This window comes from Equus quagga, chromosome 1, assembly GCF_021613505.1.
Source record: "Equus quagga isolate Etosha38 chromosome 1, UCLA_HA_Equagga_1.0, whole genome shotgun sequence".
NCBI lineage: Eukaryota > Metazoa > Chordata > Mammalia > Perissodactyla > Equidae > Equus > Equus quagga.
Window position 1 is genome coordinate 37,073,591 of NC_060267.1, and position 22,646 is coordinate 37,096,236.

At 35.5% G+C, this 22,646-nt stretch overlaps 1 protein-coding gene across 9 annotated transcripts in view; it reads left to right on the forward strand.

Annotated features, from left to right (window-relative positions):
* C2CD5 (C2 calcium dependent domain containing 5) overlaps positions 1–22,646 on the forward strand; it is an 88,718-nt gene that overhangs the window by 51,777 nt on the left and 14,295 nt on the right. For 8 of the 9 annotated variants that reach the window (XM_046659885.1, XM_046659899.1, XM_046659917.1 and 5 more), the window contains 11 exons: positions 2,042–2,137; positions 5,195–5,386; positions 8,873–9,059; positions 12,507–12,671; positions 16,656–16,796; positions 18,786–18,849; positions 19,257–19,318; positions 19,540–19,638; positions 20,133–20,222; positions 20,720–20,807; positions 21,763–21,849. In XM_046659885.1, the coding sequence (XP_046515841.1) occupies positions 2,042–2,137; positions 5,195–5,386; positions 8,873–9,059; positions 12,507–12,671; positions 16,656–16,796; positions 18,786–18,849; positions 19,257–19,318; positions 19,540–19,638; positions 20,133–20,222; positions 20,720–20,807; positions 21,763–21,849 (1,271 nt within the window). The remainder of the gene's footprint in view (positions 1–2,041; positions 2,138–5,194; positions 5,387–8,872; positions 9,060–12,506; positions 12,672–16,655; positions 16,797–18,785; positions 18,850–19,256; positions 19,319–19,539; positions 19,639–20,132; positions 20,223–20,719; positions 20,808–21,762; positions 21,850–22,646) is intronic. The other variant, XM_046659893.1, reaches the window with a different exon arrangement.

Below are 22,646 nucleotides of genomic sequence, written 5' to 3' on the forward strand. Positions count from 1 at the left end.
CTTAGTTCTCGACTCCTGTTTTTCCTACCTTTCATTTGAACAACCTCTCCGCCTTTAAAGTCCATGCATTCCACAGTTCAGACTTTTCTACCTCCAAAACATTCTCCTGCCTTCCTTAATTACTTCTCTGCCATCTCCTCCAGTTACACGATTCTCTTCTGACAGCCTGGCATTGTGCTTTCTCATTCTCAAGTCCTCTGTCCTCACTTGACTTTCAGCCATATTTTGTACTTCGTTATTTCTTGAAATAACTGTTCCTCTTTAAAAATTTGGAACTATGAAATTTCACTCTCGGATCACAACTTAGTATTTTTTCACCCATCCTATTTGCTTATTTACAGTTGGTTTGTTTTGGCCCTTAACTTAACCAAGAGGTTTCCCGGTTCCTTACTTGGGTTCTGACTTGATTTGCTCTCTGCCATCCTTGAACCCTACTTTCAGCCTCTTCAAAAGTTTATAACAGATGTCATCTAGAAACAGTAAGAAGATAATTCTTACTGCCAGCTATTACATGGATAATTCTCTTGCACTTGTGTTGATCATTATTGTTAGAGAAAAATGATTTGACTGTAGTAAATGTGGACATTACAGAGCCAAGCTATTTCATCTTCTGAGGGCCCTTTGTTTCCTTTGCAGACCATGTATTATACTCTTGAACTGTTCTGTTCCCATTGTAGCTGTTCTACTCTTGTTAAACTGCCACCTTTGTTATGCTTATCCTCAGTACATAGTCTGGTCGCATTCATGGATTTAATGTCATACACTTTCAGGTCCTAGAGATATGGGCCATCAGATTCACATTCTACTGGAAAATTATGACAAGTGTAATACATTATATGATAGAGATATCGCAAGATGTTTTGGGATCCCAGAGGGTTGGAGGTTAGAAGTAAGGTTGGAAGAAAGGATTAATGAAGTAACTGAAGCTTGAACTGAGTCTCGGGGATGAGTCGGGATGTATAAAGGAAGAGGCATAGGGAGAGTGTCAAGGCTAAAAGAATAGCACCTGGAGCAGCCAGAGCTGTAGGTTCAGTGTGGGTGGAGATGGGTCACAGATGCAGGAGTCCACAGAGATGAATCCAATTAATTTCACTTAGAAGTGTCAATTAATCTGACACAAACTCCTTTTTTTCCTCTAGACTTCAAAAAATCTTTGTCTTTAAATCCAGTCTTCACTATTTTTTTCTGTTCTAACCCATCCTACATACTATTACTGGATTAAACTTCTTAAAATTCACTTCTGCTCTTATAGCTCCTCGATTCCACGCCTTCAGTGGCTCCCTGTTATTCCTCCTCATGTTCTCAGTGCCCACTTAAACATTTTCAGCCTGGCCTCTCTCTATTCAGTTACAGATCAAGTGTCCATTTCCTTCATGCCCTCTTAGGCTTCTGGTCCATTTGCACTTTGTTTCCAGCATTTCATCCCTAGGCCCCTACTTTTCTCATTTGCTTTGGGTGATCTCATTCAATAATTGTGTTGATTGTTTAATTTTTTGGCTTTCGGATTGGGTGATATATCATAAAGAGTTTCAAAGAATTCTTTTCAAAATCAGTTTTTATCATACATATAATAACGTAAACTCCATTTAGTATATTTTGGATATTATTTGTTTCAGATACCTTTTCATTATTGTTTAAATTCAGCTATAGCAATATAGATAAGTGCATAGTTGTGCTTTTAGAATAATTTTAATAAAATTTAATATGAGTATCAAATGGGTTATTGCTGTTTGTAACTAGTGTTATTTTGAAACATTCCAGTCTTTATCAGCTTTACCAATTTTAAAGGAATCTATTGTCATTAATATTATACTTTATCTTTTACAATTTTTAAGTACTAAAGAATTCTTACCCTCCCCATTTTAATAACGTTACATTACTTCTATTTTCTAGGTTTAGGAGGTAAGCCTGTGATATTATTAATATTTAGTACAGTCTAACTTGAAGTTAAATTGTCACCCTTGTAACACTTTGATATTTAACATTTGCCACAGTTGGATTGCCTGAAATTGTTAACGTGTTTACGTTTTTTCTCTTGTAGTGAAGAGGTCTGTATTTTGTCTGCGTCCGGCACGGCGGCGGTCCTGAACCCTAGATTCCTGCAGGACGGCACCGTGGAGGGCTGTTTGGAACAGAGGTTGTCATGGCAGCCTGGCTTGTTGTCCATAAGAGCAGAGAAGGGAGAGGATGACTGTTTTTCTCCCAGAGCTGGGCTAGTTCTTCTCTCGGAGGGTGGGTTCCAGTGGTGCAGGGTAGAAATCAGGACCAGGCGCTTTGCTGGTTTTCACCTAACCCACAGCAACAGAGACGGATTGGGTTCTGCACCGTATGACACAGTTTGACTTCTGGTATCTTGATAAGTGACATGTATGACTACCAATTGAAGCATTTGAAGTATACATCTTTTGTTTGTTATACTATAGAAATAATTTCTTTTATTTGCTTTTTCTCTTACTTTCCTTTCCCTTTGTCTTACCTCCAAAACAGAAAAAGCCCATGAAACAATTTTTATAGAGAAAATTCTTAATTTGCAAAACAATCAAAACACTATTTTGTACCGAAATGACATATAAAAAGCTTCATGGAAAGTGAAGTGTGACTTTAATGTTTGGAAAGAGAACGAGAAAGTGAAAGCATTAGATAAAATGAGATTACTTTTTGATTGATTATTGGTCCCTTTAATCTGTTAGCTTCTATAAATGTCAAAAATGCTTTCCATAAACAGGTGAAATTATCAAATATATAGACAGAAAACCATTAGTTTGGTACAAGACTCCACCCAGATAATATAAATTTTAATTACTCCTTATCCCACAGTATGCATGTTTGCTTTTTTTTCCAGTATTACTATATTAATGTACATTAAGGAAGAAAGCAAAAAAAAATTCTCTATGTGATCAAATTTAGTATAAGTTTGCAAGTCTCTATATAAAAAAGATCTTTTAGGTCTGGTAGGCACATAGAAGACATTGGTCAGTTTCTTCTTTTGTCAGTATTAAAAAGTGGATTTTGATCATAATATATTCCAGAACATTAAAAGTCATCATGAATAGGAAAGCGAAGGTGGGACGTTTTCAAGAATATTAAACAATTGGAATGTTCTCTTGAGAAAACTGACTTTGCCAGTGAGTTACCCCGGTGCCACAATGTAGTTCTCAGCCATATCAGTAGATTTCATTCTTGAGTAGATAGAAATGACCTTTCCCAGGCAGCTGTTTTGGTATTGTGCTTGAATGGGTACAGTGAACTCTCTTCCATGGCAGTCTGATGCCGCAGATATCATCCCTATTTGTAAAAGAGGAAAATGTCCTTTTTTTCCTGCTGTAAAATGATTAGGGCTTACTAGAGAAAATTTGAAAAATACAGGAGAGTAGAAGGAAGAGAGAATTCCCTATGATCTCACTCTTCAGAGGCAATCCCTTTTGTACATTTCACATTTCGAATGCTTTCATACATTTTAATACTTTTATTTTTTAAGCCTTATGATGTCACACCACTTACGTTCAAATTTCCATGAGGTGTTTAGTTAAAAATTGTCCCAGTTTTCATCCTTTTGTGCTCCCTTGTAACACATGGGCTTTGGATTCAAACAAACTGGCATTAAGATCTGAGGTGTGCTACTTAGTACTTAATGTGACTGAGCAAGTTACTTCGTGTCTCTGGTTGGTTTCAGGTCACGTGGACCTGGTGTTTGTTGTCGTCTGCTGGCATTAGATTGGGAGGGGGGTGTGTGTTAAGCCATAGTTTTCTTACTTAACCTCACAAAAAAACCCTATAAAATTGTGATTCCAGTTTTGTAGAAGAGGCTCTGAGAGGTTAAATAACTTACTCAGGGTCACACAGCTCTACTCAGATCTGTCTGATTTCCCTGTTACTTCTAATATATCAGAATGCCATCTCAACAATAAAAGAGTAATATTTGGGAGTAATTTAATTTGATTTAGAAGGTTATTGTGAAAATTCAGTGAAATAATGTATATAAAGACTCTGCAGAAAGCCTGACTCCTAGTAGGTATGGGGTGAGTTTCCTTTCTCCTCTTTAATTTGTCTGCTTGCCGTGTTTCAGCTTCTAAAGGATTGCTTTAGGTTAGAGAGAACTGAGAACCCACATCTTCCAGAACCCTAGGACTTGTGATTGTGTGAAAATCTGGAGTTCTCCATGGAGCTTCCTTCTATTTGCATTCTTATTCTCCCGATTTCCTCAGATTTAATGAGTGAAAAAATGCTTAATCATTCTAAAAGGAATTCATGAACAGCATGTTAACAACAAACATTTTACAATGAAGGGGAAGGTTGTGGGTTGTTCATTTGTGGTTTAATTATGATATGTGTGTCGTTTATGAAACAGGTGTTTTGGTTTCTAAGAAATATTAAAACAGTCATTGGAAATTAGAAATTTTAGAGTATATCTGTATTTGACTTACTTTTTTTTATTCTTAAAGGATTTATTTTTTAATGATAAATTTTTTTCAAATTGTTAGGTTGTGTAGTTGAAAAATTTTTTTTCATGGGCATTTTTTTGTGATTATATTTGTGGTATATTGGTCAGACAGTAGGAAAATGTCACCCTTATTGTTTAACCATTTCTTTTTGTGTTATATCCCAAAGAAAAAAACCGGGATAATAGTAGTTTTTATCAGGTGCTAAGTCATCAAACATATGAATTGATGCAAGATGACTTTCTCCTTGTATAAGCCTTTTCTCTCATAGGAAAGCGTATGGTTCTGATTTTATGGTCGTTGGTAATTCTTTTTTTTTTTTTTTAAGTATGCTTTTTTTGGTAAGGAAGATTGGCCCTGAACTAACATCTGTTGCCAATCTTTCTCTCTCTCTTTTTTTTTTTCCCCAAAGCCCAGTACGTAGTTGTATATTCTAGTTGTAGGTCATTCTAGTTCTTTTATGTGGGATGCTGCCACAGCATGGCTTGATGAGTGGTGTGTAGGTCTGTGCCCAAGATCCAAACTGGTGAACCCCAGGCTGCCAAAGCAGAGTGTGAGAACTTAACCACTCGGCCATGGAGCCAGACCCTGATGGTCATTGGTAATTTTTATCAGTCACAATAGTACTCTTAGAACCTGCTGTGGTAGAAGTTGTGTCAATTGTATACAAGTACTGTATACACAATCTCTGTTTTTGAAGAAATGCATAGAATTTTCAAGAATGCTGTATTTTTTTTCTTCATGTATTCATATAGGCTAGAAGAAAATTTGCCTGCAGGCTGTGGATTTTGCCATATCCCATATGATGAACTGAACATGCCATTTCCAGCTCATCTCACATATTGCTATAACTGCAGGAAACAAAAAGTTCCTGATGTTCTCTTTACAACTATAGACCTTCCGACAGATGCAACAGTTATTGGAAAAGGTTGTCTTATTCAAGCAAGGTATGTTTGTGGAAGCAACATCTGGGGTCCCTGGAAGAGGATGGGTAATGGAGTCAAGCAGACGTATTTTCAAATATCTGCTCCACAGTTTCCTACCTGTGACCCTGGGCAGGTTGGACAGTTCCAGCTGAACCTTGCATTTTACTGTACGGAAAATTGGGAGGAAAAATATCCTCTTTATAAAACTCAAGTTTATAACAAATTTATAACAAAGGCAGTTTTAAACATTTAAATTTTGTACAAATGTTTATTATTATGAGGATCATTAATTAACCTATTGCAGGCTAGGATGTGACTCAGTATGCTTTAATGACATTGAATACGCAAGACGTTTTGGAAATTGACTTTTTTTCTTTTAAAGAAGAATGCTATGTAGTGTTTCTTTTACTACTTCATTTAGCTGTTGAGTTCCTTTTAAAATGTACTAAAGTAGGAAACGCTAAATTGTGGTAGGCATACAGGAAACAGCTATAGCTGTCTAGGTCACTAACCACTGCCAGGTTACCAAGTCCATTGAGTATTTCTGTCCTCATCTTACTTGGCATCTCAGCAGTAGTCACACAGTTGATGGTTTTCTCCTTCCTGAACTTCCTTTGACTTCAAATTCTACACTTTCTGCTTTTTCCTGTCTTTATGTATAATCTTCAGTCTCCCTGTTGATTCCTTCTCATTTCTTGATCCTTGAGCGCCATGGATCTGGACCTCTTCTCAAAGCTCTTTCCCTAGTTGAACTCATCAATTCCTATAGGTCTGTCTGCTATCTATATGTCTGTGAGTCCCAAATTTATAACTCCAGTCTAGAACTTTCTTCTGAGCTTCAGACCCATATACTTACCTGTCTATTTCATATCCCATTTTGATGTGTCATAGGCATGTCATACTTGTTCCAAATCTAATTGCTGATTTTCCCCACTTCTTTCATATTAGCCTTCTCTATTTTAATAAATAGTACCTTGCTTTATCCAGTTCTTCATTCCAAATATGGTATTCTTTGATACTGTCCTCTTTCCTAACCTCCCCACATCAAATCTATTACAAAGTCGTACTGAATTTTATTCAAAAATATATTTCTAATCCATTTATTTTGCTTTCATTCCCTCTTGCATCTTAGACCTTCCATTTGGGGTGGTTTTTCTTTTGCCTGAGGTATATTCTTTAGTATTTCTTTTGGTGGATCTGCTGGTGGTGAACTATTTTTGCTTGTCTGAAAATGTATTTGTTTTATCTTTAAAAGATATTTTGGGCTGGCAGTTATTTTCTTTCAGCATGTTGAAGATATGCTTCCACTGCCTTTTGCCTTTCTTTGCTACTGTTGAAAAGTAACCTATTAGACTAACTGATGTTCCTTTGAAGATAGCTTATTTTTTTCCTTAGGCTGTGTGTGAGCTATTCTATTTGTCTTTGGTTTCCTGCAGTTTCATTATGAAGTGTTAGGTATGGAGTTCTCTTTATCCTAATTGTTATATATTTGAATATATATAACAATTAAATAGTCTTTGAATATATAATTGAAGGTTTCTTAAATCTGTAAATTGGTATTTTTCATGTGTTTTAGGAAATTTTTATATATTAGTTTTCCTGTGTTTCATGTCCTCTCTTCTTGATACTCCGATTTAAAATATGTTAGACTTTCTCACTGCCTCCCCTATGTCTGTTACTCTCTTTTCTGTATTTTCTGTCTTTTTGTTTCTCTGTGCTGTATTTTGGATACTTTATATCTATATTTCAAATCTTTAATTCTCTCTTCAGCTGTTTCTAATAAGCTATTAAGCCTAATAATTGGGGTTTTTAATTTTTGGCAATCTGTTTTTCATTACTAGAAGTTTTATTTTGTTCTTTTTCAAATCTAATATCATGTGACTGATTCTGTAACTGATGATTTTAATATCTGAAATCTCTTTGTTTTCTGTTGTTTCTGCTGGTTTTTGTTTGTCATTTTGTTTCCTTTGACTCTGATAGGCTCACAGGAAGTTGCAAAAATGGTACAAAGAGTCCTATGTACCCTTCACCCAGCTTTCCCCATCGGTGACATCTCATACAGCTGTAGTTGAGTATCAACTAGAAATTGACATTGGTATAATTCTGTTAACTATACTACAGACTTTATTCAGTTTTTACAATTTTTAAATTCGCATTCATTTATGTATTTGCGTGTACATGTATAGTACTCTGCAGTTTTACCCACAAATAGATTTGTGTAACCACCACTACAGTCCAGACACAGAACTGTTCCCCCCACAAAAGAACTTCCTCAAACTCCCTCCTTATGTTTATACCCCTTTGCCCTTGTCTGTGATGCTTTTGGGAAGATTTTTAAAAATATATAATTAATTTAATTTATTTTTGTTTTAGGGAGGATGAGGTTAGCTCCATCAGCGGTTCTCAGAGTGTGGTCCCTAGACCAATAGCATCACCATCCTCATGGGAATTTATAGAAATGCAAATTCTCCTGCCTCACCTCAGACCTATTGAATCAAAAATTCAGGGGATGGTGCCCAGTAATTGTTTTTTAACAAGCCCTCTGGGTGATTCTGATGTAAGCTAAAGTTTGAGAACTACTACTAGCTCTCATTGTCTCTCACCTAAATAGCCTCTTGTCTACCATCCCCACACCATATTTGTCATTTTATTTCATTCTCTTTGTAGCAATATAAATGATGTCCTAAGATGTATATTGGATCATGTTACTACTTGAAACCTATCTGGGGTTTCCCATTGCTGGTAGATTAAGATCAAACTGCTTACCATGACCCATATGACCCTATCATGGTCGTGCCCCTTAGCTGCACTCTCACCCTTGTTCTCTTCACTTTAGCTACGTCTCCTTTTGGTTCTTCTAATGTGCGAGCTGCATTCTGTAATTGTCTTTCTCCAACTCTCCCAGTTCCATCATGTCATTAAGACCCCAGCTCACCTGTGAGGCCTTCTCGCTAGTTTATCCCTCACTTTTCCTGGTTTATTTTTTTCAGACACCTGAGTCTTAAACACACTGAGCTTACTTCATGTCTTTGTTCATTCCCACCCCACTCTCCTCCACTGGAATGTAACCATGAGAACAGGCATTTGGTGTTTTGTTCATTGCTTAGTACCCACCACCCAGACCATGCCTGGCATGTGGTAGATGCTCAAGTAAGTTTCTATTCTTTTAATGAGTAAATTAACTTTTTTTTCCTGCTATCCATCCATTATATGATCACATGGAGTTATGAAACCTAAGATTTTAAATTATATTCTCTAGTAATTTTGATCAGTATTTATTTCATTTCTAGAGATTTTGAGATTTTTTTCCTTTTTGTTTATTGAAATAGAACTTTTAGCAAAAGTATAGACAGTAAAAAAATGGAAGATTGTTGATATAACTTAATAAGCCCATTTGAAATAACGAAATGTTTTATCAAGCACACTTTTGGAAAGCTTTATAAATTGGACATTTCTTAAGATGGTACCAACAACACCATTCACTGTCTAAATTATTTTCCTTAACAGGTTGTGTCGCTTAAAAAAGAAAGCACAGGCAGAAGCAAATGCCACAGCTATCAGTAATCTGTTGCCATTTATGGAATATGAAGTGCATACTCAGCTAATGAATAAACTAAAACTCAAAGGAATGAACGCTTTATTTGGACTGAGAATTCAGATCACAGTGGGTGAAAATATGTTGATGGGCTTAGCGGTAAGTTTAGATGTTTCGGTTTTGTTTTGCAATTCCTGTAGTTGTAGTAGATTCGATTTCATGTAATTCACAGTATTTTCAAAAGACTTACCTAAAGAAACTGGCATCAAGACCTTTAAGGATTGGAGACATTTTAGGAAGTAAAAAATCTGATGATAGGCTTTCAGATATTTTATTTTTATATTTATTATAAAAGTATTATCAATTATATTATTTTAAATTAATTATTATCTGAAATTATTTATTTACATTTATATTATTATTATATTTTTATATTCTGACCGTAACCTCAATAGTCAGATTTCTAAAAATTATCATGTATGGTTTGTTTAGTAAGTTGACCTCCATTGTTCTGGACTTGATTATTGTTTATACATTGCTAAGACAGGGTTTCTCCTTGGCACTGTTGACATTTAGGGCTGGGTAACTCTTTGTTGTAGGGGCTGCCTTGTTCATTGTAGGATGTTTAGCAGCATCCTTGGCCTCTGTCCGCTGGGTGCTAATAGCTTCCCTCCAGTGTGACAACCAAAAATGTCTGCAGACATTACCAGATGTCCTGAGGGGGCAAAATCACTCCTGAGGGGGTGGACCACTGTGCTAAAACAATCTTTAGTTTTAATGGAGAAAATAAAGCAATACATGTGAGACACTGTCTACTGTTGGACAGAGAGTTAAGTTTCATCATAACGGGCACCTGTGGTCCGTAATGGAATGTGCAATAAGATACCATGTTTCTTAAGTGCTGATAAATTGTGAGGCAGTGAAAAGCTCTTTATCTCAGCTTCATGTTCACCTTAGCTTGTTAGAAAATAAGTTCTGACTTAAGAAAGTTGTCAATGGGGAAAGTGAGATTTGCCTTTATAAGTAGCCTGAAACCTGGGGAACTAGATGCCTGCAAAATAGATATCGATCAGATGAAATCTGATCAATAATATTTATGGAAATCTTCTCATATTCTAGACACTTTGCTAGCCAACATTTTTGTCTATGTCACTCGCACTTTTCCTCTTGAAATTCTCTGCCATCTTTCTGAGACATGTGTAGAAATTTCATTTTAAGAAATTTATAGGGAGCCGCCCCGTGGCTGAGTGGTTAAGTTCCCAGGCTCCGCTTCCTTGGCCCAGGATTTCGCCGGTTTGGATCCTGGGCGAGGACATAGCACGGCTCATCAGGTCATGTTGAGGCGGTGTCCCACATGCCACAACTAGAAGGACCCACAACTAAAAAAAATATACAAATGTGTACTGGGGGGATTTGGGGAGAAAAAGCAAAAAAAATTTATGGAACTTGGATTCTTTTTCTCGGTATGCATTTGTAGTATGCTAATATGTAGTATTTTTCTCGGTATGCTAAATTGTTTCCTGCTTCATCTGTTTCTTTCTATAAGAGCAGATATGTAAATTTCTATATGTGTGATGATGATAAACTAATTTGGTAATCACAGTTTTTTAACAGGAGAAATTTGTGATAATTAATGAAAGTAATCTGATTTATATTAAGGTATTTGATATTTAGATTAACTTGTGGGAAAATAGTGTTCATTATAATTCATTCATCTAAAAACTTGCTTAAGTGAGGACATAATATAAATATGTAATTTGGGATGAATATAAAATGATACTTATTGGTAGGTGTCTATGGGAACTAAGAGCTTGATTCAAACTCAGAGGTTTAAAAAACACTGTGCCAACTGTATCAAACTCTTCTGAGGGTTGAGTCCCAGGAAGCTAGTTTGTGATCCTGGTATAATTCTTCCTGCCTGCCTCAAATGCCACCTTTTCTGATTCTTACTAATCTTTTCCTTCTTGATCACTAGTGACACTAATTACAGCTGTTTGAGATTTGGATCTTTGTGCTCTGTTTTAGCTTGTGCACTTAAATCTCAGAGTCCCAAGAGTAGCTTCCATGATGGTTAATCTCTGATGAGTGCCCACTGGGTATCCGGCACATGCTACTTCGGAAGGAATGTAATATCTTCACTTTACAAGAGGAGAAAATGGGTGCTGTGCCAGGTTAAGACCTGTCCAGAGTGATATGGTTACATGTACTGGAACTTAATTTCAAACCCAGGCTTATCTAGTCCCAGAGTCTGTGTTCTCAGCCATTCTGGGTTGTTGCCTCTAGTGAATGCAGTTAAGAAAGTGTTGGAGATGGTGCACTAAGGCTTCATGTGGTGCAGAGGGCATTCTGAGGATGGGCATCAGAGACTGGGTCATTGGTGCAGTCAGGGACACTAAAAAACAAACCAAGAGAGAGCGTCTGAGGATCACTTTCATCTACTGTACAGACTTCATCATAGAGTATCATACCCTTTTTAGGATGAACTTTTACAAAATTGGCAGTTGATTAATTTAAAAATAATAATAACTCAAACAATTCAAAATACACAAATATCTAGAATTAGGAGAATCATCTTCTCTTTTCCCTGTTCCACTCCTTTGATGTTCACAATTTGATGTTTATGCTTCTATATATATTTTTTGCTTTGCTGGGATAAACATATTTATACATAAGCGCACATAAGTCTGTGTATGTGTGTGTTATCTTGTTTTGTATTTCCCCTAATAGTTTTCAAGCACTAATGGCATGCAGTACTATTACAGTCAGAAATTAATAGTCATTTGATTAAATATTTAAAAGAAATCTGTATCAAGTAAAGTTTTCTTCCTTGGTCATTATGGAGGGAGGGTTAGATAGTGAAAAGTTCTTGTGTTTTGGAGTGAGAAACAAGTTCACATCTCTTCTCCACCTTTACTGACAGTGTGATCTTGAGTAAGTTTCCTATCTCCTGAACTTCAGTTTATTTACTTGCTTTGCAAAAAGTTTCCCTTTTATGGGGCCGGCCCGGTGGCGCAGCGGTTAAGTTCGCACGTTCCGCTTCTCGGCGGCCCGGGGTTCGCTGGTTCGGATCCTGGGTGCGGACATGGCACTGCTTGGCAGCCATGCTGTGGTAGGCATCCCACGTATAAACTAGAGGAAGATGGGCACGGATGTTAGCTCAGAGCCAGGCTTCCTCAGCAAAAAGAGGAGGACTGGCAGTAGTTAGCTGAGGGCTAATCTTCCTCCAAAAAAAAAAAAAAAGTTTCCCTTTTACTTCTGCATTTTAAAGGTAAATTACTCATTCATGAAAAATTTACTTTCTAACAACTTTTTATCTTTTTTTCTAAGCTGTTTTTTCAATGTAATTTATTTTTTACAATCATGAGTAAACATTTTAAAGTGCAGTTGGCTATGCAGTGAAAAGTAAATCTACCTGGGCTTCTAGCCGGAAGCAACTAACCTCGTTCCTGGTTAATGTTTCTCTGTGCCCTTCCACATGTGACCTATGCTTACACTGATGCTAACTCTTTTTCCTATAGGGCAAAGACCACATTAATAAATATGAAAACTTCAGGACTGTTATTCTTCAGATATTTTTTCTGATTATTTCCCCATTATTTTTACAAGTCGGCTACAGGTGTCTATTTAGCAGCTTTACCAACTCCTGGTGGTATTCAGATTGCTGGGAAGACTCCTAATGATGGTTCATATGAACAGCATATATCTCATATGCAAAAGAAGATAAATGACACGATTGCTAAGAATAAAGAGTTATATGAAATCAATCCTCCGGTAAGTAAGATAAGTCTACGTTATGAATGCGTAAGTTATTGTTTAGATGTTAGTGTATTTTTAGTTTATCTTATTTGGGACATAAAAGATATTTTTTTACTATTTAGATTTGCTCTTCTCATTACTCATTCTCTCACCTCCCTCTACGTCTGTGCTCAAATGTCTCTTTTAGGGAGACTGACTCTGACCATCCTATTTAGAAGTTGTAACTCTCCCATCAATTTTTGATACTTCCTATCCCCCTTCAGTGTTTTATTATTTTCTGTTTCTCTTATCTCTGTATGTGTGTGTACACAGAGATGTTTTTGATTTTTGTCTGTTGCTTGTTACACCCAGTAGAATGAAGCTCCATCAAAGCTGTATATTCCTAATGCCTAGAACAGTTCCTCTTAGTAGTAGCCTCTTGATAAATACTATGACTAAATAAATGGCTTAAAATGTTCTTTTTTAGTAAAAAGCAAGATTGCTTATCTATGGTAAAAATGTGATAGAATACAGAGTTTTTCAGTTTCAGCTGCTTTCTTACAATATTCCTACCAGTCATTTCCATAGTCAGTCTCTGCCCAAGTGTCCAGTTGGTATAACAATGCCTCTTACCCTACGGATGCCTTAGAGGTGTGGTCTGAATTGAAAGAAAGATGTGTTAGAGTGAGAAAGAAACTATTTGTTTTAGGAGTCTCTGATAATGAAGTACTTCTGAAACAGTATTTCAAAAGGAAATATTATACAAAAGGAAAGTGTTTGAATAACGTTGTTTATTTTATTTTATATATACTATTGAATTTTGGTCTTCTGGAACAGTGGATCTGAGTTCTAGCTTCAGATTTATAGCTTTCTAGCAAAGTTGTTAAGCTGGGAGGAATTTTAAGGATATAACCTAGAGCTACACTGTTCTGTGTGGTAGACACTGGCTACATGTAGCTATTGAGCACTCGATATGCACCTGGTCTCAATTGAGATGTGCTGTAAGTAAAATACTGTATACACCGGATTTTGAAGACTTAATATGAAAAAGAATGTAAAATGCCACATGAATATTTTTTATATTGATTGCATGTTGAAAATGTAATATTTTGGATATATTGAGTTAAATGAAATATTTTATTGAAGTTTATTCTATTTGTTTCTTTTTTTATTTTATTACTTATGAGGCTTGCTTTGTATTTCTATTGTGCTGATATAGAACATCTGAAAAAGTTGATGTGGGGGCCGGCCTGGTGGCGCAGTGGTTAAGTGTGCACGTTCTGCTTTGGCGACCCAGGGTTTGCTGGTTCAGATCCCAGGTGTGGACCTGTGCACTGCTTGTCAAGCCATGCTGTGGCAGGCATCCCACATGAAATAGGGGAAGATGGGCATGGATGTTAGCTCAGGGCCAGTCTTCCTCAGCAAAAAGAGGAGGATTGGCAGCAGATGTTAGCTCAGGGCTAATCTTCCTCAAAAAAAAAAAGTTGATGTGTTACTATATTAATACTTAAATAGCCTTCGTAAAAGCTTTTCACACAACGCAGTAGACTGTTTGCAGTACGTTGTTTGCAATACATTGTTTTTCTTGTTTAATTATGTTTTGATATTTGAACATCTACTAACAGTGTTTATGCCTGTTGGGGAGAAGAATTTGCAAAGCTATGTGTTAGGGCTCCATTTATCTGTTCTATTGATATGAGCCGAATGCTTTTGCTCAACAGTATTTATCAGCTCTATTCTTCCCTCCTGGCCTCCCATAGGAAGAATTGACCCTGTTCCATTGTGTTGCTGTTGTAGCTGTATGTGCTTCTGTTTAGTGCCTATTACATATTATTGTGCTTGTTTTTTACATGTCTGTCTTCCTTTACTATAATGTGAGCCCCTTGAAGACAGAGACGTATTTAAATCAGAATGTGAGTTAAATTACTTCATCCAGTAATTTATTTGAACTTCTCCTATTTTAGTAGTACATTTCAGAGGAGGGAATAAATCTGTTATGATTTTTAAGATTTCAGCATATATGGATTTCATGTGTTGATTATATGACTGTATTTCCGCAAAAAGGACTAATCAACTTATGAACCTTCTACTGTCTTTCCTTATTTCGATACTGACTTATTACAGTCTTTTAGCTTAACATCTCAGAATTTGTTTGACAAAGTCAGTGTACCAGGCCACTACTCAGATTACAGTTCTGTCTTTTCAATTTTCTAAAACAACATATTCCCACCTTGAAAATGTGGGTCAGAGTGTTCCTTCTCTTAGGAAGGTGCCCCAGCTGGAGTGAATGCTATTGCTTGATTATTTTTCTCAATACATTGAAAGATATTTCTTTTTTTTTTTTTTAAAGATCGGCACCTGCGCTAACAACTGTTGCCAATCTTTTTTTTTTTTTCCTGCTTTATCTCCCCAAATAGCCCCGGTACATAGTTGTATACCTTAGTTGTAGGTCCTTCAGTTGTGGCACGTGGGACGCCGCCTCAACGTGACGAGCAGTGCCATGTCCACACCCAGGATCTGAACCAGCGAAACCCTGGGCCGCCGCAGCAGAGCACGCAAACTTAACCACTCGGCCACGGGGCCAGCCCCCCAAGATGTTTCTAATGCAGTAGTGTAGTACCACTTAAATGGAGATAATTCTGTCAAGCAAAGGTATCAAAATAAGGTGCAGAACTTTTAGAATAACAGTATCAGAGATAAAACCTTGGTATGAATCTAAAATATATTAAATGCCAGAAAGTTAATTTATTAGGTCCATGATACAGTCAACAGAGGCATAACTGAATTTTAAACTACTGTAAAGTTACAAAAAGAAAGGTGAAATCTAGTGGGAAGGACATTTCACTCAGAGTCAAAAGAAGTGCTCTAGACAGGTTCCTCACTTGCTAGTTTTCAAACCCAGCAAACTGCTTTCCCTCTGAACTGCAGTTCTTTCTCATTTTATAGTCATTATAGTAGGCTCCCTGTCAAATTTGTGTAGGGCAAGTTAATTTGGAGTGCAAATAAAACAAATGGATGTGAAAGTAATGCATAGATAGCTGTTATGAAACTGGTGGTAGTCTTTTGTAATGTATGTACTAGCAATGAACATTTAAAGCTATGTTTTTAAAAAACGTTTTCTTATAATTTCCTTGTTTTTTAAAAAGATAGCTTTGTTACGCCAACAATAGGCTATGCCTTTTGCATTTGTGCTCACATATCCACATTCTCCCGATATTCCTTGTGGCCAACAGATATTTAGAACCTCTAGTTAGCTCTACTCTTTGGCTGTGGAATAGGTGAAAGCTCACAGACCCATATAAGATTTCATCATACACTTACCTCTAAAAGATCGTTATTGTAACTGCCAAAGTTTGTTTAGCTTAGTAAGTTGCACAGCAAATACATGCATAATATATGTATTATGTATACATACATATACATACATTTATCATATTCTATATTTTACTATGTGGAGCTTTGAAAAGTTACCACTGGATAAGGAAAGATATAAAAGAGTAGAATCCTATTTGGGGACATAAATCTTTAGTTCTTTATGAGCTATTAGGACTTTTAAACACTGAGTAGAAAATACTTTCCGAGCTGGAAGGACTGCCGATTCCCTATTCATTTTAGTGTCTTCTCTGTACACTAGATGTCAGTATTGCGTTCTGTGTCTGTGACAGTATGAAGTTTCTGGATTAGTGTTTCAAGGCTGCTATTATCAATCAAAGGAAGTTCCTATGTACTCTATAAAAAGTTAGTTAGAGTTATAAAGGTTATCATTATAGACTGTGAATATATTTTACAAACTTTTTTCCCCCACGGGTAATTGTCTATTAATATAAAAATTTAAAACCAAACTGAAGTATACAAATATCGAATCATTTTGTTGTACACCTGAAACTAATATAATGTTATATGTCACTTATACCTCAATGAAAAATATGAAAAGATTGCAGTTTACCAAAAAGAAAAACCCCCAAAAACAAACTAAAAAAGGCAGTCTTATATGGTACAGAGCAGTTACATGTCTTTCAGGAGATATCTGAAGAGATTATAGGATCGCCCATCCCAGAACCTAGACAACGCTCAAGACTTTTAAGATCTCAATCAGAAAGCTCTGATGAAGTTACGGAATTGGACCTTTCACATGGGAAAAAAGATGCTTTTGTTTTGGAGGTATTATTGCATTGGACTAATTTCTTAGAGTTTTTGGAAGATAAGGTGTACATTTTTACCATCAAATCCTAAATTGATGTAATACTTTTGTATCATTATAACTGCTATAAATATCAAAGAATATTTTATTATAGAAATTACAGCAAACCTGAAAATATCGATCTTGGTAATATTTTTTTGTAATACCAGTAATTTTTTGTAATATTAGTAATACCAGATTACTGATACAATAATGGAGATGGTTCTGGAAAAAATAATGTATGGGTTGAAACAAAATTAAAATAATGTTAAACTCTTGGAGCTATTTTCGTAAGCCTGAATGAATTTAAATAAATTAAAGTACGCTTCTTTCACTTACTATAATTATTACCTGCTTTATATGTTATAACATGTTACTATAATTATAACATTTTTACATGTATTATAATAATGTAAGCACTGTGACTTCTGGGTGTAACGTTTTCTGAATTCAGAAGCTATAAATGAACTTGCATTATAAAAACATACTCAGAACTAACGTCTCTGGAGAAGAAATGTGGCATGAAAGGTTTATGGAGCCTGCCTGCTCCCTCCCAGATCGGCTCCCCTGCCCTCCCCTGTAGAATGGTGAGCTTTGAAAGAGATAAATGATCTTCCTTTGATATTGAAGGAAAAGAAAATAAATGAGGATACTCAGAAATGTTGTGGTAAGGTAGCAGTTGAGAGAAGAAATCAGATGCTTTGATCTCAGTAAAGCAGGAACTAATGGTAGAATTATATTGGGATGGGATTGGAGGTTGGAAGAGTCTAGAACGGTGCCCATGAATGTGATCAGGATGTCAGCCATGGGAGATACACAGGGCTTACCTGAGATGAGGGTGTTAATTTGTAAAAAAATCTCAAACCGTACGGATTTGTGCCTTCTCATGTTTTTCTACAGACTGAGAATGGAAGGAAGTGGAGGTTGGGGAAAGAATACGTCAGGTTCAGGAGGTAAAGAGTTCCGGGTTACTTGGCTACTTAAAGTGTGCTGTGACTACCTGTAGCCTCAGCACGGTCTGGGAGCTTGTAAGAAATGCAAATTCTGGGGCCCCTACTTCAGACCTAGTAAATGAAAATTTCAGGGTAGGGCCCAGGAATCTGTTTGACAAACTCTCCAGGTGATTTTTAGCATTACCAGAAGTTTGATCTAGAGCATTATTGGTTATTTCTGATCCTGGGATCCTGGCTAAGTAGAGAGCAGAAGTGCTGCAGATGTGGGTGAAAGACTGAGGGCAAGGTGCACATTCAGTAAGAGAAGGGACTGTAGTTGAGTATACTTGACATCTGGGTGTGGAGTGTTTTGGGGAATAGTGGGTTGAGGTATGGCTGTGACTGTGGGTAGCTAAAGTGAAGTGGAAGTGGTTCTGGAACATCCAAGGGTGATGTGGGGGGGATGCTTAGAGTGTGTGAGTCAGGACTTAGACCCCCAGTGTACAGATGAATGTCAATAATGTCCAGTTGGATATTTTCACTATTTATTATTCACGATGGAATATTGTGATGTAAGAAATAGAGGATTTGGACTTACCGTTTTTAGACATGCTTTTAAATTTATCCCTACTCAATTCTAGTTTAAAGCAGTTCTGTATTTAGTCAAAAGATTTTTTTTTTTAATTGTACGCCATTAATTTAACAAATAGAGATAATGATTGCTTATGGTATCTTTGTTAAGTCTTTTGAGACATACCCTCATAACAGCTTGAGAAAAGGCTTGGTTTTTTTTTTTCCAGCTCAGTATACTTCATAATGTAAAATATTTCATTTAGAAGTGTTTATAATTATTACTGTGGAGAAATGTACAGATGTTAAAAAATTTCTTTTCAAGTTTTATACTTTAACTTAGGGGAAAATGGCTCTACTTTTCCTTGACTCTTATGTTTTCTATATAGTAACTAAAAATTATTTTTAAAAACTTGAAATGATTATATATTTACTACTTATGTAGTGATTTAATCCTTTTATTTTCAGATTGATGACACAGATGCTATGGAAGATGTACATTCTCTACTTACTGATGTTCCTCCTCCTTCAGGTGAACAGAAGAAAATTATCTTTGAGATGAGACTAGTTTTGCGTATCAGTATTTTAGTTCATAATTATTATAGTACTTACTTTATAGACTTTACTTTAAAGACTTTATCAGTGTCACATCCTGTTAGGTGCTTTGCTGCTCCAAGGCTGAGAACATACAGTTTAAAAATATTTATGTTAGAACTTAGATGAACTGATTTTTAATAAATCCTTTTCTGTTTATACATTTAAAAAAACCTGATAATTTAATAAGATGGTCTAAAGTTTCCTGAAGGTATAGAGTTTTAGGGAAAAAGAATGAATGGATCTTACAGTTAGAACTTCATGTAGTAATTGAAAAATGTTATTCTTTAACTTAAAACCAAATGAAATATTATCATATATTTTAACTATAATTTATTTTGGCAGGCTTTTATAGTTGTAATACAGAAATTATGCCTGGTATAAATAATTGGACATCTGAAATACAGGTAAACATGTCATTCTTAATTTTAAGCAAATAAAACATACTTGACTTTAGCAAGTTCCTTCTTAATATGTGTTTTCTTTTTGACCTCCTTATTGCAATTGAAATGTTATCCTTTTTCATACCACATTAGTTATTATTTTTCGTTCTTGGCAGTTCTATTAACTGTTACAGTTTTCAGTTAAAAATAATAAAATAACTGCTATTATGTCTCTCTGTATTTAGATGTTCACATCAGTAAGAGTAATGCGGTTAAGCAGCCTTAACCTGACTAATCAAGCCCTCAATAAGAACTTTAATGACCTCTGTGAAAATTTGCTCAAGGTAGGAACCTTCTGAATAACTATATTTTGGTTAAAACTCTAAGAATCATGAAATTAAAAGAAGAAAAGTGTATATATTGTCTGGACTACCTTACAGAGTTGTGGGCTGGATTATTTTTATTTACATGTCAATCTTAACTCTGCTATCAGGTAAAATGCTAAAGTTGTCCTCTCCATGTTAATATAGCATACTGTAAAAGAAATATATTTTAAGTGTTATAGCTTTAAACTTCAGAAACATCTATTGCATATGTATGTATGAAAAAACCTTTTTCTTAGATTATTTTTTATGACTTAGTGATAAATATGATTTAATCTTATTGTCTGCTTAAATATGAAAAATGTATTCTTAATATGAGAATAGACAAAACAGAAGTGGACCAGCTTTGTTTTGATCTTTTCAACTTCCATTTTCTAGAATGTGCATTAAAAAATTAGTTTTTATAAATTTTTAAATTAACAGAAGTGATAATACTAATATTTTCTATTGTCTAGAGCCTGTATTTTAAACTACGGTCGATGATCCCCTGCTGCCTTTGCCATGTAAATTTTACAGTATCCCTGCCTGAAGATGAGTTAATTCAGGTAATTAAGATTCAGTCTACCATTAAGGAAGATTCTAGCTTTTATCTGATCTGTTTTAATATTATAAATTTACTGTAATTAAATAAGTATAAGCTGTTTTACTTCAAAATCTTTTTAACTGTATTAGTGTGAATCAGACCGTATGTGTTTCATCTCTCTGAACTCCGGTTATCTGAAGGTGGAGTCACATGTGTGCTCTAGCGAATGTATACATAGGTATACACACAGAACTGCATGTGTCCTCCTGTGGGGTTCCTCGAGTCCCATTGTTTAGAGAAGGTTCTTGAGCTCTTTCTGGAATATCTAGATTCAGGTGTAAATGTTGGACTTAGTTGTAGTCTGAATATCTGAGTTTATGTGTCGTTCTCCTTGAGAATCTTAAGCAGGAAGGGCAAATTAGCCAGTTAGTCTAAGTTGTTCCATGGTGCTGAAGAAGATTTGCGGGAAACTTCTTTGGGCATTGGTTGTTTTGCTGATCATTGTTTCTCTGATTCTAGGTTACGGTCACAGCAGTTGCAATAACTTTTGACAAAAATCAGGCTTTACAGACCACTAAAGCACATGTTGAGAAGTCACTGCAAAGAGGTAAACCTGTGATGGTTGGGAGCATAGTTCATGTCTATCTACATTTATCGTTCAGTGATAACATATAGAGGATAGATAGAGGAAATAAATGACTTGTTTCTTGAAGAGATACTGCCACTTTTCTGCTTATCTTTGTCAAAATAACTGTGTGGATATGCATATGGCTGACTCGATATTTTTCACACGTGAATACGTAGTTGACTGGTATATTTACATAGAGAATGCTACTGGTTTTTAGACTTAGATTATAGCTTAATTCTGCAGTAATTTAGAGGTTCCTATCCTAGGATCTCTGAGGAGGTCCTTAAGGCATTTGAGAACCTACTAATGTATCATGTATTTTTCTCGGGAAAGTTCCCTTAATATTCAGCAGATTCTCAGAGTTGTCCTTTATCCAGTAAGATTTAGGAAGTGCCATTCTTAATATATTCCAAAGAAACCCAAATTATTAGGAACCATGTATCTGTTTTGAAAAAAAGGAGAGGGAAATAGTGTATTTGGCTAAATAGAATATTCATGATTGATCTGAAATTTTTTAAGTTGATTACATTCTAGATGTATAGCATTGAATTACTGTCAGATAGGTGTATTAAATGATTATGTGTTAGGATATTTATCAAAAAAGATAGATAATAACTGATTTAAGTATCATAGAAACTAGTATGGTACCAAGAGTAGGATAATAATAATAATTATTGGGTGCTTATTATTTGCAAGGCACTGTGCTAAGAGATTTACACATTATCCTTTCTAAATCTCACAACAGTCTTGCCAGGGAAGATAGCATCACTCTCAACACCATACAGGTGAGGGGTCCCCATTGAGAGACCAAAGAGAAAATAACCAGAATAAATTGGATTTGGGGGGGAATATGTCTGTTATCCCAGATTCTTAATTTTTAAAAAATTAATAATAGATCATTACTAAATAACTAGTGTTTCTCTTGCCTCCCAAGCCTCTACAGATAATGAAGAACTTCTGCAGTTTCCACTGGAACTCTGTTCAGATTCACTTCCTTCTCATCCTTTTCCACCAGCTAAAGGTTGGTTAAGCAAGGGAAATGCAAACACAAATCCTAGTGTCTGGTTCCTTGCACTTGCTTCTTCATCGTAGGCAGTCTTACTTAATCTTGGGATGAGGATTTCTTCTTCATTTCCTCATTGTATATTTCTTCATGTTCATAACGGGGGGAGAGTAATGTTCGTCTCATTTTAATTTCTCGAGTAATCTCATCATAATAAGGTGATTTTTCATATGATATTCCCTTCTTCTTCCTCAAATGTGTTAAATTTTATTTTCAGAGGTTTGGATTTCCCAAAGTTCCTGTTCCCACATGGTATAGTTTACTGAATATATTCTATTCAGTAAATTTTTTTCCAGCAACAATCAAACCTTTACAAAAATTTTTGGGTTTTCGTAGACAACACAATACTTATTTTCTTCAGAAGATATGTAGACAGGTTTTGGGTGGGGGCAGTACAATGAGAAAAGGATGAACTTTCTGTCTTTTGGTGCCTTGGTTATAATTGAGAAACATTGTTATGTACTTACAGGATGCTGCCATTTTTTCAAATGCAAAATAATTGTCCCTTAACTGAATAGCAGTAAATTTACTTAGATCTGTACAATCTTTCGAGAAAAATGGGAGGTAGTTTTTTCCATTTCTTTTCTTATTTCAGTACAGTTTTTATTATGAAAATTTCCAGAATTGCTGTACCTTGTTTTATAGCATCACATATATAATAAATGTAATTTGTGTTTTTTCCTAAATTCTTTATTCTGAGAAATGATGTATTTGTTATTTAAAATCAAATTAGCTTTTCTAAGTTTTACATTTTA